This window comes from Ictalurus punctatus, chromosome 6 (assembly GCF_001660625.3).
Source record: "Ictalurus punctatus breed USDA103 chromosome 6, Coco_2.0, whole genome shotgun sequence".
Lineage (NCBI taxonomy): Eukaryota > Metazoa > Chordata > Actinopteri > Siluriformes > Ictaluridae > Ictalurus > Ictalurus punctatus.
In genome coordinates this window covers 25,664,044-25,681,386 of record NC_030421.2, presented here as the reverse complement: position 1 = coordinate 25,681,386, position 17,343 = coordinate 25,664,044, and the positions used below count along the sequence as shown (strand labels likewise).

The 17,343-nt window shown below is 37.9% G+C and overlaps 1 protein-coding gene and 1 long non-coding RNA gene across 24 annotated transcripts in view; both read left to right on the top strand.

Annotated features, from left to right (window-relative positions):
• The window catches only part of LOC108266638 (bromodomain adjacent to zinc finger domain protein 2B), a 67,238-nt gene extending 62,857 nt beyond the window's left edge, over positions 1–4,381 (top strand). For all 21 annotated transcript variants that reach the window (XM_047155952.2, XM_047155948.2, XM_053681058.1 and 18 more), the window contains 2 exons: positions 973–1,116; positions 1,823–4,381. In XM_047155952.2, the coding sequence (XP_047011908.1) occupies positions 973–1,116; positions 1,823–1,979 (301 nt within the window). In that variant the 3' untranslated portion in view covers positions 1,980–4,381. The remainder of the gene's footprint in view (positions 1–972; positions 1,117–1,822) is intronic.
• Positions 4,382–7,003: 2,622 nt separating this feature from the next.
• LOC108266468 (uncharacterized) overlaps positions 7,004–17,343 on the top strand; it is a 33,182-nt gene continuing 22,842 nt past the window's right edge. For 2 of the 3 annotated variants that reach the window (XR_006982648.2, XR_001812893.3), the window contains exons 1-2: positions 7,004–7,120; positions 11,838–11,946. This is a non-coding gene — a long non-coding RNA (uncharacterized LOC108266468). Of the gene's footprint in view, positions 7,121–7,631; positions 8,429–11,837; positions 11,947–17,343 lie in introns of those variants that run through there. The other variant, XR_008396589.1, reaches the window with a different exon arrangement.

Sequence of the window (17,343 nt, the reverse complement as noted above, 5' to 3'; positions counted from 1 at the left end):
TTCACCAAACATAACGCTTCTCATATAAACCAAAAATTACATTTGTCCACAAATGATCTTTAGCAAATGCAGACAGGCAGCAGTGTTGTTGTTGTTGTTGTTGTTGTTTTTGCTTTTGTTTTTTTAACGCCAGTTACTTTCTCCTTGCAACCCTGCCATGCACACCATTGTTGTTCATTGTTCTCCTGATGGTGGACTCATAAACATTAACAGTAGCCAATGTGAGACAGGTCTGTAGTTGCTTAGAAGTTACCCTGGCTCCTTTGTGACCTCACAGACTATTACACATCTTGCTCTTGGAGTGATCTTTGTTGGTCAGCCACTCCTGGGGAGGGTAACAATGGTCTTGAATTTCCTCCATTTGTACACAGTCTGTCTGACTGTGGATTGGTGGACTCCAAACTCTGTAGAGATGGTTTTCAATCTTTTTCAGCCTGATGCACTTCATGATGCACTTCCACGAACATATGTTGTGAAGATCAGACTTTGATAGATCCCCGTTCTTTAAATAAAACACTCACATCTGATCATTATCCCATTGATTGAAAACACCTGACTCTCATTTCACCTTCAAATTAAACTGCTAGTGGATCACATACTTTTGCCACTCACAGATATGTAATATTGGGAACATTTTCCTTAGTAAATAAATGACCAAGTCTAATATAATAATTTTCTCATTTGCTTAATTGGGTTCTCGTTGTCTACTTTCAGGATTTGTCTGGTGATATTTTAGATCATATTTATGCAGAAATATAGAAAATTCACAAACTTTCAAGCACCACTGTATCGGCTACTGTTTATATATACTAATCAGGTTTTTGTTTATATACAGCACTTGGGTCAACAGACATTGTTTTAAATGTGCTGTATAAATATAATTTACTTACGTTATATAATTGAGAACATTTCTTGGTTGGATTTTATTTATTTGGTAGTCTAAAAGTTTGTGTGTGCATTATTATTGTGCAGATTGCTTTTGGCAGAGCTGCAAACTCATCAGGATGCTTGGCCGTTTATGACACCTGTCAATCCTAAATCAGTCCCTGGATACCGCAAAGTCATCAAGAAACCCATGGATTTCTCCACCATTCGGGAGAAACTTTCCAACAGCCAGTATGTATCTCTGCACAAACAACAGCTTTACTAAACGTGAAAAGTAATACACGTGTGTGGTGGCCTGGGAGAAATCTTCAAATCATGAGATTTGTGTGTATATATAGGTCTCAGAACTACAGGTTTTTCGGAACTGAAATGTTCTAGCATTTTAAAATCTGGTTACCTCCACATGTGAAAAGAGAGAAAATTTGCCAGTATCTGATTGCCAGTAGAATTGTTTAGGCCTATGTCCATTTCACTATGGTCATAGCTATCAAAAAAAAAAAAAAGCCTTATCAAATAATGACATGCAGTCTGTCCATACTTAGCTAGCAATGTTTTAGACATATTTAGCTTGTTTTTAAACTGGCTCTTTAACCAATACGATCTTTGCAGGACATTTCCTCATCATGTTGGTGAGGTATATTTATGGTTTCTTAATGCCGAGGCATCAGGGTAGATGGAAAACCCCAATTTTAGACAAAAACAGATTTTTGCCCTTTTTTTATTTTGGCTGTTTGATAGATTTCAGGAACTGCGAAATCAAGCGGGTTTTCTCAGACCACCACTCGTATCTTTTGAAGGATCTATTGTCTTCAGCAGTTATAATTCACTTACTGGTAGTTTTGTCTTGCTTTTTCTAAAATGCGGTTTGTAGGGAAGCAGATGCTATGCCCTGGGCCTATTCTTGGAAGTTCTAAAAATGATCTATTTTAATTTTCAGATACCTGAATCTGGAGACATTTATCATTGATGTTAACTTGGTTTTTGAGAACTGTGAAAAGTTCAATGAGGATGATTCTGACATTGGACGTGCAGGACACAGTATGAGGAGGTTTTTTCAGCGGAGATGGACTGAGCTCTTGAAACAAATAAACTAAAACTGGCTGAAAATCCTCTGAAACCTTTAACTGACTACTGCTGCTTTACATTTGTGATCAAGCAAGTCTTCATCTTCAAATTTATGATTTACCCACTCACTTCACTGGTTTTCCTCATAAACCAAATGTACAAGCATTTCAGCAAGTCCTCATGCTGATATGATGTGGCATGTTCACATTAATCCAGTGTTTCAGATAATATAGGGTGTGTCTTCAAGTGCAATACAAATTCTGTTTCTTTACAGAACTTTTATTAATTACAGCTGGGACTGACGAGAGCTTTCCACTCTGTAAAAATATAGTTGATGTTTTTCTCTTTTTTTTTGTTTTTTAATATAAGCTTTACTATTATAGTGAATGTATTGTATTTATTTTTTTTATTATTTATAATTCATTTGGTATTCTTTTTCTATGAAAAGGAAGAAGATTTTAAAAATGCATTAAAGCATTTTTACTGAAATATCTATTAAAAAATGTTTACACTGTTAGGTGCTTTTAATTGTACCAGGAAACGCATCACAGTATTGCTGTAAAACTGAATTAGCAAAAAATGTTTTGACCATTGAAGAACAGAGACCATTAGGGGTGTGTGTGCGTGCGTGTGTGTATGTGTGTGTGTGTGTGTGTAGATAGTGACTACATGTCTAACAATATGTATGTGTGCAATTTTGCAAACATGTTCTTTGCCATTTTTTTCTGTTGTCTTTTAAGTAGCATACATTTAAAATCTTAAGTTGATGAAGAAAATAAGAAAAAAAAGATCATCGTTCATACTGGGACTAAATTGAAATGCCAAAATACACAAAAGTATGAATGATCTACAGGACAAAGAGTTGAAAGTTAGCATAGTGTTGAGGTATAGTATTGAGCTGTGGGGTGTAAATTCTGGTTCAAGCATAGGGTTGATGTTTAGGAGCATGGTGCATACAGTGAATGTGTAACATTAAGGCATATCATGACATTAAAGTGTAGACATGAGGGTTGAAACATAGTAACAAATTTTAGTTCAAGTATGAGTTTTATATTTAGTTCAAGTTGGTGCATAATGTTGATACATGAGATGTAGCACTTTTAATAATAAGCATTCCAACAAAGTACCTTTACAGACATCCAGATATAGATCTAGGAGCTCCAGGTACAGCGACAACAGTAGCATGGAAGGACTTCCTGAGAACCTTGAAACAGCAGGAAGAAGTATGTGTAATAGGGGTCTTGATAAGAACACGGTACAGTTCATGGCAGCAGTTTTTGGAACATGCAAGTCCGTAGAGAATCCAGGTGATGTTATTCACTGCAGCAGCAATGTGAGACGTAAACTTAGGTTTGCATGGGTATCCAACTGAGGATGGGTCAATTAAAACCGCAGATAATTCTGAGATGAATGAGCAAGAACAAAAGCTGATTAATGTATGCATGGTCTTGATGCTCTAGTGTTGCCACTATGCAAGTGGGAACTCTGCCCGCCATAGGGATGACAGCATACATAAAAGGTAGCACCAGGACACAGCAAAAGTACCACAAATACAAGGACTCCTTGAGACATCAGCATCCTGAGAGGCCACCATCAACAAATCTGATGATTATATGAGAGTGGTAGGGCAACAGCACCAACATCAATTTTACGGCAAAGCTCTACGTCTAATAAATCCTAGATTTGCATCTTCATGTGGAAGTAAGCCTAGAATTAAAGAATGAGGGTGTCTCCAAATCCAAAGCATACTAGAAAGTCTATTTTATTGCTGGGGAACTTCTTATTAAATGAAAACACTAATAAAGGCTGCATTCTGGACTAACTGGATGTGCACCAAGTGGAACATCCAGGATTACAATAGCCCAACCAAAAGTAATGAAGGCATGAACTAGTTTTTTCTGCATCTTGTAATGATGACACATTCCTGTCTTGTTCCCAGGATAGCTGTTGGATCCACTGTGTCTAAGATGACTGTAGTTACAGAAGATAAAGGATTAATTGATTACATTCCTTCATCTTCAGTAGGCACTTTATCCTGGTCAGTGTTACAGTGGAACCGGATGATCCAGAGCCTAGCCTTGTAACATTGGGTTAAAGGTGGGAATACTCCCTGGATTTTATGCCATTGCACCATGCACACATTTACACTTAGGGAAACATTGGTCAGGTCCTTCCAGTATGCTTTTGGGAGATGGAAGGAAACCTGAGAACCTAGAAGAAACCCACACAGACATGAGAACATGTGAAACTCCACACAGACAGTAACTGGGATTGACATGGGGGAACCTGGACTGTATAATTGGATAAATTAATGTTTTAAATTTATATATAGTCACTGCTATAGACTCTTGGCATCAGTGTTTCAGTGGCTGTCTGGCTCTTGGCTTTTCTATTTTTTATTGTACTGAATAAAAATTTATCATTGTTTTTACTGTCGTCTTCTCAAATGGAGTAGTACGGTGTGAGGCAAACCTGCTCTGACTTGATAGAAAGACAGATCCAGACATCCGACTCCAGTGAACTCCTCGGACCAGTTCTATGGCCTAGACTGTATATTCTTCACTATTTTAGTATTGTTTTAGTATTGGGTATTGTTGACTACCTCATATACTGTATATTACATCTAGACTGTTACTGCTTAGTACAAATTCTGAAATAGTTTTACTGTTTAAATGTAATAAAAATGCAACTTTAATTAAACGACAATTGCCACCAATTAAGGAAAAGCATAAGCCAGTAATTTTAATACAGATTTTAAGTATTTATTTGTAACTTTGCCAACACAGTATCACAGTGTGAATATTTAACTACTGTTTAATTGTTAATCAGTTAGGGAAAAAGATGAGCCCAGGAAAGAATTGTGGTGAGAAATACTTTCATTTAAACGTAGAGTAAAATTAATGAGTGCATTACAAAACAGCTGTAGGGGGGATACAGAGTAAACGCTTTGCTGAAAATGGCCGTAAGTGGATACCAACTTGTGAGTCTTCCAACAAGAGAACTATAACATGGAAGGGTTTTTTTTTTTTAATCATTTCGTTTCATCGCCTGTCATGTAGGATAATGAGTTTTGTAAAGCGCCAGTACTAAAAGTTGAGATATATAGCCTATATACACTCAGCAAAAAAAGAAAGGTCCCTTTTTCAGGAGACTCTATTTTAAAGATAATTTTGTAAAATCCAAATAAGCTTTACAGATCTTTATTGGAAAGGGTTTAAACAATGTTTTTCATGCTTGTTCAATGAATCATAAACAATTATTGCACATGCTCCTGTGGAACAGATCTTAAAACATGAACAGTTTACAGGCGGTAGGCAATTAAGGTCACAGTTACAATAACTTAGGACACTAAAGAGACCTTACTACTGACCCTGAAAAACAACAGAAGAAAGATGTCTAGGGTTCCTGCTCACCTGCGTGAACATGCCATAGGCCTGCTGCAGGGAGGCATGAGGACTGCAGATGTGACCAGAGCAATAAACGGCAATGTCTGTAATGTAAGATGCCTAATACAGTGCTACAGGGAGACAGGATGGACAGCTGATTGTCCTCGCAGTGGAAAATTACATGTAACCATGTGTCCCGCCCCCCGCGATCCAGAACTTGCAGATGCCTTGGTGGAAGAATGGAGTAACATCTCACAGCAAGAACTGACAAATCTGGTGCAGTCCATGAGGATGAGATGCACTACAGTACTTAAAGCAGCTGGTGGACACACCTCATACTGACTTACTTTTGATATTTGCCCCTTTAGTCAGGGTCTCATTATTCCATTTCTGTTCGTCAAATGTCTGTGAAACTTATTCAGTTTATGTCTCAGTTGTTGAATCTTTTTATGCTCATACAAATATTTACACATGTTAAGAAATTTGCTGGAAATAAAAGCATCTGAATGAGAGAGGACGATTCTTTTTTTTTTGCTGAGTGTATAAATAATAATGCACCGCAATATAATATATGGATGGTGATTAATGCACTGCGAGAGAAATAGTGAATCTGTGAGTTCAGAGCTGGAACAGAAGAGAGGAGAATCATTCCCGCTACTACGCACTTACATTAATTTTACTGCTTCAGCGGGACAACGTCTACAGTCGATGACAGCAGTGACGGCGGCTGACTACGGTTGTCAGGGGCAGGGAAGGCTGGAATTCAAATAAAAATGCACCAATTATAACAAGGAATTGCACAAAAAAAAACATGATACAGTTAAAGATAAAGCTAACACAAAAGTAGATTAGGTATTTCTGAAGCAGCTAGATATGTAAGGGATAATCCACGTTTATGGTCACCAGCATTGACAAGTTAAATCTGTCATGTTTGCAGTGCAAATTGTGACCAAAAACAACGGTTAATTTTTATATACGTGTTGATGGATCTAGAATTCTGCCCTAAGTCAAACACAGAGATAAAGTAGTGCGATAAGGTTACATTTATTTGAATTAATTATAATAAATGGTTATGAGAGAGAGTTTGTGTGAGAATTACCTGCATCTGTGATGCGTCTCTACTAATAATGAAGTTGTGAGTTTAACTGTATGCAACTGTTACTGTATGTTACTATGGTTACAATTGTCTATAGGAAGCACATTCATTTATAACAGTGATTAAACTGACTGGAACTACCTGTGCATTACATGATGACAGTATTCATACAGCCAAATTCACCACAACACTATGCCTGTGAACCCTCTAGATCTACTCCTTTACCTAAGAAAAAAACTTCACAAAAAGCTTGACTAAACAAATATGTTTTCAGCCTAACGAAAATACATGAAAAGTATGAATAATCTATAGGACAAAGAGTTGAAAATTAGCATAGTGTTGAGGTATAGTATTGAGCTGTGGGGTGTAAATTCTGGTTGAAGCATAGGGTTGATATTTAGGAGCATGGAGCACACAGTGAAAGTGTAACATTAAGGCATATCATGACTAGGGATGTCATGAGAACTGATATTTAGAACGTGACGACACTTGTTTCTCTGCATTAGTGTAGGTACTGTTGTTAATGAAGGTACTGAGGTTGCAATTCTTCCGGAACTGAAGGGGGCAGCAAATACGCGCAATTGTTTTAGTCGGTCCACAAGTGGTAAAGAAGAAGAAGAACGCCTACAAGCACACCGGAAAAACTACAGAAGTTTAGCTCCGCCCCGACTCGTTGAGAGGAAATGTGGTAAGAGTTAAATATGGAAATACTTCACATTCGAGGCGGATGATAACAAACATATAATTGATTCTCTGAAGCCGGTGTGTAACCGATGCTATCGTTCATTTCAAACAAAGCGAGAAAACACCTGGAATTGGCCGAAGCACATGAAATACGGTCCTATATTATATTTGTTCGAAGCAGCTGGCAATGTGGCGTGAAACCGGCTAACGTTATGCTCCATGTAATGTTAGCGATAGCCAGTTATTTGTTAACGATGCTAACGCATTGCAGTGTTATAAACTACCTCCTAATGGGCCACCATTCATCGCCATTCAGCCCGTGTCCTGTCAGCTAAATGTAGCCTACTGACACTAATAATTATTCACATGTTCATGCTTTTAATAAATCTTTTTGGTCTGCCACCATATCAGTGAATTTAAACTAATGCTTGCATTCAGAATATAAGGTATGTATGTATGTATGTATGTATGTATGTATGTATGTATGTGTGTGTGTGGGCGGGCGTGTGCTTAGCAGTTGTAGCCTCCACTGTTTTATTAGTCATTGTCAGACAATGTTTGATAACTAAAATCTCTCTCTTTGCCAGTATCAGCCAGAGGAGGATGTACTCCAGGAGAGTTTTTAATTTTATTTTTTACATTTTATTTTTAAGCGATACCATGGTATTGACTTTGGTATCGAGTATCGTGTACTTTTGGTATTGGTACAGACTACTAGATTTTTGGTATCGTGACATCCCTAATCATGGCATAAAGTGAAGACATGAGGGTTGAAACATGGCAATGAATTTTATTTCAAGTATTAGTTTTATATTTAGTTCAAGTTGGTGCATAATGTTGATAGATGAGAAGTAGCACTTTTAATAATAAGCATTCCAACAAAGCAGCTTTACAGAAATATAGATATAGATCTAGTAGCTCCAGGTACAATGACAACAGTAGCATGGAAGAACTCCCTGAGAACCTTGAAAAGGCTAGAAGTATGTGTAATAGGGGTCTTGATAAGAACCTAATACAGTTCATGGCAGCAGTTTTTGGAACGTACAAGTCCATAGAGAATCCAGGTGATGTTATTCACTGCAGCAGCAATATGAGATATAAGCTTAGGTTTGCTACTACTTTTTCTAAGATCTTTGAGATAAAGGGGAGATTTGATATTGGTCTGTAGCTGGAAAATTGTCAGTGGTCGAGGTCAGGTTTTTTGAATCAGGTTTAAATGATTTAGGTACATAGCCACTGCTAACGGAAGAATGTATTATTTTTAGAAGGAGTTGGATTACTTCTGGAACAATCTGTTTGAAGAAACATATAGGTAAGGGATCTAGTATACAAGTTGATGATTTTGATGAAGAAATGAATGAAAATAGTTCGGTCTCTCGAATGAGAGTAAAACATTCCAATAGTTTATTTGATATTGTTATATTATTATCTACAGGGTTAGTTATAAAACTGTCTGGTTTTAAATTAATAGTCTGAATTTTTTGTCTAATATTTTCAGTTTTGCCAGTGAAAAAAATCCATGAAATCATCGCTGCTGTATAATGATTGTGTGTATGTTTCTTTGGTGGGTTTCTTTTTCATTGGTGGTTTTATTCCTAGTTACTTTGCTACTGTATTAAATGAGAATATAGGATTATTTTTGTTATCTTCAAATAAGGTGGAGCGATATTCTGATTTAGCAGCACTAAGAGATTATCTAGCGTTCAGCAGGCTCTCCGTCCATGCTGTTTGATGGATTATTTAATTCATTACCACAAATTTATATGCCTTGAGTGGAATTTGTTGAGATGTTAATGTGTAACAACTGACGACAAAGAGCCAAGTTGGATTGAGCAGTTTTGTCAAAACATACACCTATATGTGGGCCTTGTCCAAACTGTTGCCACAAAATTGGAAGCACAGAATGATCTAGAATGCCTTTGAATGCTGTAGTATTACAGTTTCTCTTCACTGGATCTAAGGGATTTGGTCTAAACCTGTTCCAACATGACAATGCCCCTGTGTACACTGTATGCCAAGCCGTCATCAGTGCCCTGGTGTCTGAATGAACACAAACCCCCACAGCCACATTCCAAGATCTAGTGGCAAACCTTTTATAGCAGAAAATGGAGGATCAACTCCGTATTACCACATATGGTAACAAGCACATAATATGGCTGCCATGACCAGATGTCTACCCTTTTAGCCATATAGTGTAGAGTTAATGCATAGACCTGGAAAGAATGATTAACACATAGCATTGAGATATTTTGTTGAATTGTTGCATTGGGGCTTTGCACTCAACCATAATACTGTAGCATGAGAGTGAAGCGAATGTGTTGGAATGAAGCATAGGAAGGCAGAATGAGCAGTGTCTGTCTATGAATATTTATGACATAATATTTACTGACTTGTATATCTATGCTATTATAAAGGTACGATGGTGTCCTGTTTATTCTGGATCTGTTTTCCCTTTTAGATAATTCTCTGGCCTGCCTTTATGTTACCGTGGTAACAGTCATGGCTGTCTGTGCATTTTATGTCGCTTCCTTCTGAGACTGTCCCAGGACACTTGTTTCGGATAGACATATGCACACATAGGGTTAAGAAACAGTGAGTTACAGGAGTGCTGTGATATTCTTTATTTCTTGAGAAATTGACAGTGCTGTAGAGTAAGGTGTGTGGCTGTGCAGTTTTGAGAGGGTAATTAGTCTGTGCAGCACACCTGTACTGTATAATTCACAAAGAGCTCTCAAATAGAGTGATTCACACAACAGGTTGGCTATTTGTTAGCACATGTCTACAGAATGTGGCAGTTAGTACTCTCTTCTAAGTGTGTTCATATGTCCAATGATGTTGCATGACCAGAAGTTTAAAATTATATGGTGGCTGACTTCATGTGTATCAGAGAACACTTTATATAAGCATGGATTTCCCCATTGGTTCAAAAACTTCTTGTATTTTTCCATTTGTCAGCCTGATGGACATTATGTTGTGCAAAGAGGAAATGAACATTCATGCTCCACTTCCTGTTTTATTCTGGGTCAGAGTTTCCTGTTTTCTCAGGACCAAAAAAAGAGAAGCTGCTTTAGGACAAGCTGCTAAAGAGACTAAAAAGCAAGAAGCTTTAATGAGTCTGGTATTCACATGTCTGTTAAGTGTGTGATTTGGAAACCAAGTAGTGCTTAGTTCTTTAAAGGATGTTCACGAAGAATAGAGAATAGGTGATCAAATTGATTCCTCATTAGTCAAATGTCAGTTCACACGTCATTAATTTCTAAATTTAAATCCAACCCACTAGCATTCTCCCAATGTACCCCTGTTCATCACTGTCTGTGGGATTCACTCTCTGTGGAAGGATGTGACACCTTCAAAATAAATCTCTAAATTCCAGCTTAATCTGTGACAGGAGAACTACAGTGCCCTCTGAAAGTATTGGAACAGCTAAGCCTTTTCTTTTGTTTTTGCTATACACTGAAGACATTTGGGTTTGAGATCAAAAGATGAATGTGAGATGATAGATCAGAATTTCAGCGGTCATATCCTCATTTACATCTTGATAATAAACTCTTTTACAAACAAAGAAATAGAAGGAGGAGACCATCTATACAAACATACAAGAATCTAAAAACATGTTCTGTGTCTGTGTGTGGTGTTGTTGTTCTTGTTGTTGTTGTACACCGGAATATTTGTCTCAGACATGACAAGCAGACCTGTTCTATATTAATCGCCGACTGGGACGTTCTGTGTTTGATAGAATCCTGTCTTTCCACTTCGCTACACTTGGGCACACACAGACTGAAGCTGCCACACTTGGCCAACCAAGTTAAAAGACTTTTTCAAAGCATGTATTTACATATTTCAGTATAAACTGAATTGTTCTTTCATTGGTTTTGTCTCTCTAAACCTCTTGTACTGACCCTGCATTGCTGATTATGCTTGCTAATAAAACCAGAGAGATTTCATTCAAAAAACAAAAAACATGTCAAGCATTGAAGCAACAGGTCGAAATGTCAGTCTCCTTCCTACAATTCATCTCCTGTCTGCTGCAGAAGGTCACTTCCTCAGAAACACTGGCGATATCCAAGGGATCAGTGTTACCACACTGTAACAATACAATACAGTTGCAATACTGTTACACATTCTGTATATTTCATAGACTTATTGGTATTTCATATCTTGTACCCCAGCTGTTTATAGTGCCAGGTACAAGCCAGCACTTTAAAATTTTTGCACAACATTTGATCTATATTGTATGCAAATGATTTGTTTTGTATTTAGATTCCATTTAGTCATGTAGCTCATGAAACTAGGCAGCACTAGCAGGTTTCACATAGATAGACTGATAGCGTCTATAGATTCTCCCATCAAATCACTGTTTCATGTCTGACTTGGTTAAGTGCAGCATTTTGTATAAATGACTGAGAGGAAGACACACTGCTTACTGTGAGGATTTCCTGCGGAAGCTCGACATCATGTTTGTTAACCAGTGGAATGCCGGTGTGAGCATTAGACTGTTCTGTGTGTGCTGACAGATAAATTGAGTTTGTCCTATTCCTTTATACATTCATCTGTCACTCAGTCAGTCTCTCACTCTGTCTCTCATTTCTAAAGTGTATGAACTGTGAATTAAAGTGGAAATGCGTTCCTCGAGTAATTCCCTGTCAAAGTGCCGGGTTGAATAGTAATGACCTCCACTGCTCTGGATACACACTAATTACTTGAGTGTACTCTGGCTGTAGGAACATGAGCATTCGAAGCAGGAGAAGAGAGCGCAAACAGGAGCTCAGACGACTGGAGCTAGAGATGGTGAACAAACCCACTGAAGATCTGCATCTGCCAGATCAGAAGGTAATTGCACAGAACTGTGAAAGTGGGTGTTGTCCAATTTTTTTTTTTTTTTTTTAAACTTGATCATCTACTATGTTTATATTTTAATCCAGCATACCTAGACTGGATACACTAGGTTCTTTATTTTCATTCTTTTTATGAATATCTAATCTAGTCTAGATTCTTCTACCGGTTCTGTGTCTAGTACAGGCCTATAGGATGTGTATCAGTGCACTACCATCTAGTGGCTATAGAACCTACTACATCTCACAATGTATGGGATGTAAATATTATTTGCTTCATCAGTTCATTGGAACTGGCAGTGAATGCATGTAGTTCCTAATCATTTGTATTGGTATAGATGCCAGTGCAGTGTAGTTTAAAATGAACTTACCTGGGGTTATACATTATGGGGTTATAGGCTTGTGAACATTGTGAAGGATGAGATAACAAAATGGTTTATGATTTGGGAATAGATCAACAAAGGCTTTTGTGTGTGTGTGTGTGTGTGTGTGTGTGTGTGTTGCTGGTCTGAAGGTCACTGGCTTGTTTCTTATTGATCGGCGAGAGAGGGAAATAAAGAGTGTGGGAAAACAGTCTTTTATAACATATTGGATGAATGTTGTTATTAATTATTTTTCATGCTATTTCAGATCTTTTTTGCTAGTTATTTTTTATACATATCTTATTTTTATAAATATGATCTCACCACATGTTAATATTTGGATCAGAAAATCTTATCATAATGGAATTCCTTTCTTGAAATATCAGATTTGACAGTGTTTTACTTATTAAAAAGATCCCTAAGCCCTGATCCTATATGAGACAGCTACGCTGCGTTTGCTAGAAATAGTCCGACTAGTTAAATATTTTAATGAATGATGTAACGTTTATCAAAATGTATGAAAAATGTGTTTAACTCTTTACAAACTCTTGATGTAACACTATGGGAAAAGCAGTTAAACAGGTTCGCTGTGATACAGCAGTGTGTTGAGGGGAAAACATCTGAGCGGAGGGTGACACACAGACTCTGAGCTCATTTATTTATCGTTTTCAGATGTGGGATATTTCACGCATTTATTTTGGGCCCATTATATTTTCCCTTAATATGCTCACTTTGTCCCACACAAGTCTGATGATACACAGATCATTGTTTTACCTTTCTGTAAAATGAAACGAAAACAAATGACTATGGTAAACTAGTCAGTCTAATCAATTGCTTATCAGAGATTAAGAATTGGATTTCTCATAACTTTGTCAGATTGAACAAGGATAAAACGGATGTTGTTATTGCTTAGCATATCTCTAGTTCTTCTTCTGAGATCAGACCTAAAAAAAAAAAAAAAAAAAGCCTTCCAGGCCTGTTTTTACAATTAAGGCATATTAATAAGGAAAGTAGTTGCTTCCCATTTCAGGACATTAATGAATTTCATGAATTCTGCCTTCATATTGTAGCACTTGATCTACTGTAATGCTGTTTATCTTTCTTAGACAGAGAGAAATGGCTTAACATGTTAAAGTGAGTCAGCTTGTCTAGACAAGATGTTGTAGCAATTTTGTGCACCTATGAGGCATTATATGCTGAGTTCTATGTGTGTACTTCAGATATATTGTCCCTTTTTTTGTGCGTGCGTGTGTGTGTGTGTACACGCACATACATTGTAGACAAACAGGTGACAAGATTTTGATTGCCTTCTGGTAGGCAGGACAGCCAGCTGAGAATATGAATGATTTCCCAGCATGCAACAGCAGGTGCCCCTTCCAAACATCCCACACATTGTGCCATGTACAGGGGACAGATTCAGTTCTGGTCTGAGGAACAGACTAAGTCAAGCCTAATCTGATTTACCGACATCTGATCTTACATTAATCCAGTCAACCTGTTATACTCGAGCTATACACGGACCTGAGCACATACAAGCTCAGCAAATCAGTATTCATCCTGCTTCATCGTTGAGTTTGCTCTGGCGCACTGAACACTATTACTCATAGCCTCCACACACAGCAGTTTCAGTCAAAACGCTGATTGCACTATACGATAACAATAAACCATAACCATTATTTATCATTGTTCCACAGCGCTGAATTCTCGAATCTGACGGTATCAATTAACTTTCTATAACCGCAGAGCTCTCTGACAGTAGTTACATTAATGTGCTTGTTCTAATACGTTATCATTTCTGCTCATTTACATGAGTTGTGACACAAAACCATAATCTAAGCCCTGATTAAAAATGTGTTATTTAACAAATGAAAACCTATAATCATTTGTATGGTGATATTTTCTGAGTCATTTCTATAACACTTATGGAAGGAGTCTCCAGTGTCAGCACTTTGTAGTGGTCAGAATGTGGTCAGTACAGTACTGTAAGTCTTCAGGACAAAGTTTGTGTTTTCTTTGTACCACAAGAAACTTTTTTAAAAAAAAATTAACTTTAAGTGAGAGAAAAAAAAGAGTCTGGTGATGGAACAACTGTATATTGCTATAATATTCTAATATACATGATGACAAAAATGAACTTGTCTCCCAGATGTTACACAACTTTACATGTAACTATCCATGTTTTAATCTATGTGTTGTTCATCAGTACATTTAAAAAATTGGAAATTAAAAATAAAAGTTGCTAAATTTCTGCAGGAATTAAATACTTTGAGACATGTTGTTATTGAAAAATAATCCAGTTTGTGTTGGGCTGTATCACACCATCCCACTGAGATGCCTGTTTTGAGTGAGGACTGAATGAACATTTGCGGTGTCTGTTTATGTTTATCTTTTCCAAAGCATTTATCCTTGCAGTGTTATAAAAGTAAGACTCCTTCTTGTTCAGTTTAAAGCTGTTTCATTATGCCGGTGTTTCTGTCCTGCCTCTCTGTTGCCATGGTAACAGTCATGACTGGCTATGAAGTGCATCCCAGGTCACTTCCTGTTGTGAATCTCCCAGGGAGGCTTTTGTTTTAGACAAACCTACACATACACACGCAGAGGGATAAATAAGTCCGTTACTGGAATGTTGTGATACTGGGTTTGGTTTTATTTGGTGTGTGTGTGTGTGTGTGTGTGTGTGTGTGTGTGTGTGTGTGTGTGTGTGTGAGAGAGAGAGAGAGAGAGAGAGAGAGAGAGAGAGAGAGAGAGAGAGAGAGAGAGAGAGAAAATTGGCAGGGTGAAGTGGAATTTTCCTGACTTTCTTGTGCTGATGGGTTTTGTGGATTTTAGTCTCTGTAGTAGGTCTGTGTAGAGCTCTCCATTAGACTGATTCACTCATCAGGAGAAAATTCGCCATTATTATTAATAAATATCTGGGAGTCTGGGAGAGCGTTATTAGCCCTGCACTTTGGGTGGGTAGATTGGGCCTCTTTTTAGCTCATGTATTTACATTTATTAATTTAGCAGACGTTTTTTATTCAAAACAGTTTACAAAGGGGGAAATACAAGCAAACGAATAAAGCTCTCCTCCAAACAAAGATAATGCAAGAGCAGCTGTTTGAAAAGCAGCTGACTTCAGATGTTCATTACTGAAGTAGATAATCTCACTTGCCCCAAGACTCTTACTTGCAATATGCTCACACTGTAAATCTTCTTAATGCACTTAGTACTGTTTCCCTTTCTCTTCTATACCTGTATACTGTCATTTATAATCCCAGTATATGGTGTCTCCCTTTTGAGTCTGGCTCCTGCATGTTTTTTTTTTCTCGTGTCGTTTCAGGGAGTTTTCCTTTGCTGTTGTCACCTCTGACTTGCTCCTTAAGGATATAAATCTACACTATATGGCTAAAAGTTTGTGGACACCTGACCACCACACTCTTATGTGCTTGTTCCAGATTTAGTTCCCCATTGCTGTTAAAATAATCCGCTCTTCTGGGAAGACTTTCCACTATATTTGTGCTGTGGCTGTGTTGATTTGCCTGTTCATCCACAAGAGCATCGGTCAGGCAGAGGTTCTGCACTGATGTCGAGTGAGAAGGCCTGGGGTTCATTTGGCGTTCCAATTCATCCCAAAGGTGTTCGTTGGGGTTGAGACCACTCGTGTTCTTCCACAACAACCTTGGCAAACCATGTTACCCCTCCCTTACCCCAACACGCACGCACACACACAATTGAGCTATTCCTGTTATTTACTTTGAGAACATTAGCTCTTGTTTCACTTTTTGGCCACTAGGGGGCTCTGTCATCTAACAGTCCGTTTATCTGTTATTTGTTACATCGTCATTAAAAAGATGTGCTAGTTTTTGTTAACCTGTGTGTGTTTCTCATGTTTATTGACTGACCAGAGGTTTCACAGAACCAAGCAATAGACTTCATCCCTTATTTTAACATCATAACTATCATGGGTTAGATGTAGATGATTCTTCTACAAGCAGTAGGGAAAGTGTAAAGTAAATAGGAAAGACTGCTGGGGTCCTTATGAAGCTATTGTAAATGTGTGTGTTTGCTGCAGATTGAGGGAGCTGTCCTTTACTGTGTAACACAGCATGAGAGGTGATTGCTCTCTCTCTCTCTCTCTCTCTCTCTCTCTCTCTCTCTCTCTCTCTCTCTCTCTGCATCTCCTGCTTTACACTTTCACCTGCTGTGATCCAAACAGTTGACCCTTAAGTGACCGCTTCACTGTTCCCCCTCTTTCCTTCTCTCTGTTTTTATTATGTGGATTAGTTGTTAGATGTCTCCCCTCTCACCTCTCTGTAGATATAAAACTGCCTGAGCTCTTCTCCACTGGATAAACCGGCAATCTGGAGGATTTGCATGTGAGCTCCAAATTGTTTTCTCATTACAGAATTATCATGCCTATAATGGAGGATTTTTATATTCTTTTGGAAGCAAAGTAAAATTGCATTATATAATCACTGCAATTCTCTTCTCTCTCTTTTTTTTTGTCATGCTGTGAATGACATCTACATCAAACTGTAGTACCTTGCTCTTTATGTAAGGTTAGTGGTTTCCTAAACGACCCTTGGTACTACAATGTCATACTTCAACACAATAATCCAGTCATCTACAATACACTCTTTCATACTCCACACCTCCCAGAGTGAACAGATAGGGTCTAGTTTGCCATTAATTATCTCAGTGTATACCAGATGAGCTTTTCACTTGTAATGCTTAACATGTGTCACATTATTTGCACATTACATGTATTAGTGATCAGGTCAGGATTATCATTTGTAACACTTAACGGATTCAGAAAGTAAATCTCATTAATGTATGTGTGTGTGTGTGTGTGTGTGTGTGTGAGAGAGAGAGAGAGAGAGAGAGAGAGAGAGCCTGAGTTGTTTTGATCAGCCACATGGTGGCCTGCAGTTAGGTGTAAGGGCCATGCTGACAGATGGCACAGGAGTCCGGCTGGAATACGGAGAGAGGAACATAGGAGAGCTATCTCCCCACATGAACAACAAAAAAAACCCTTCCTGTACCCAGGCAGCATC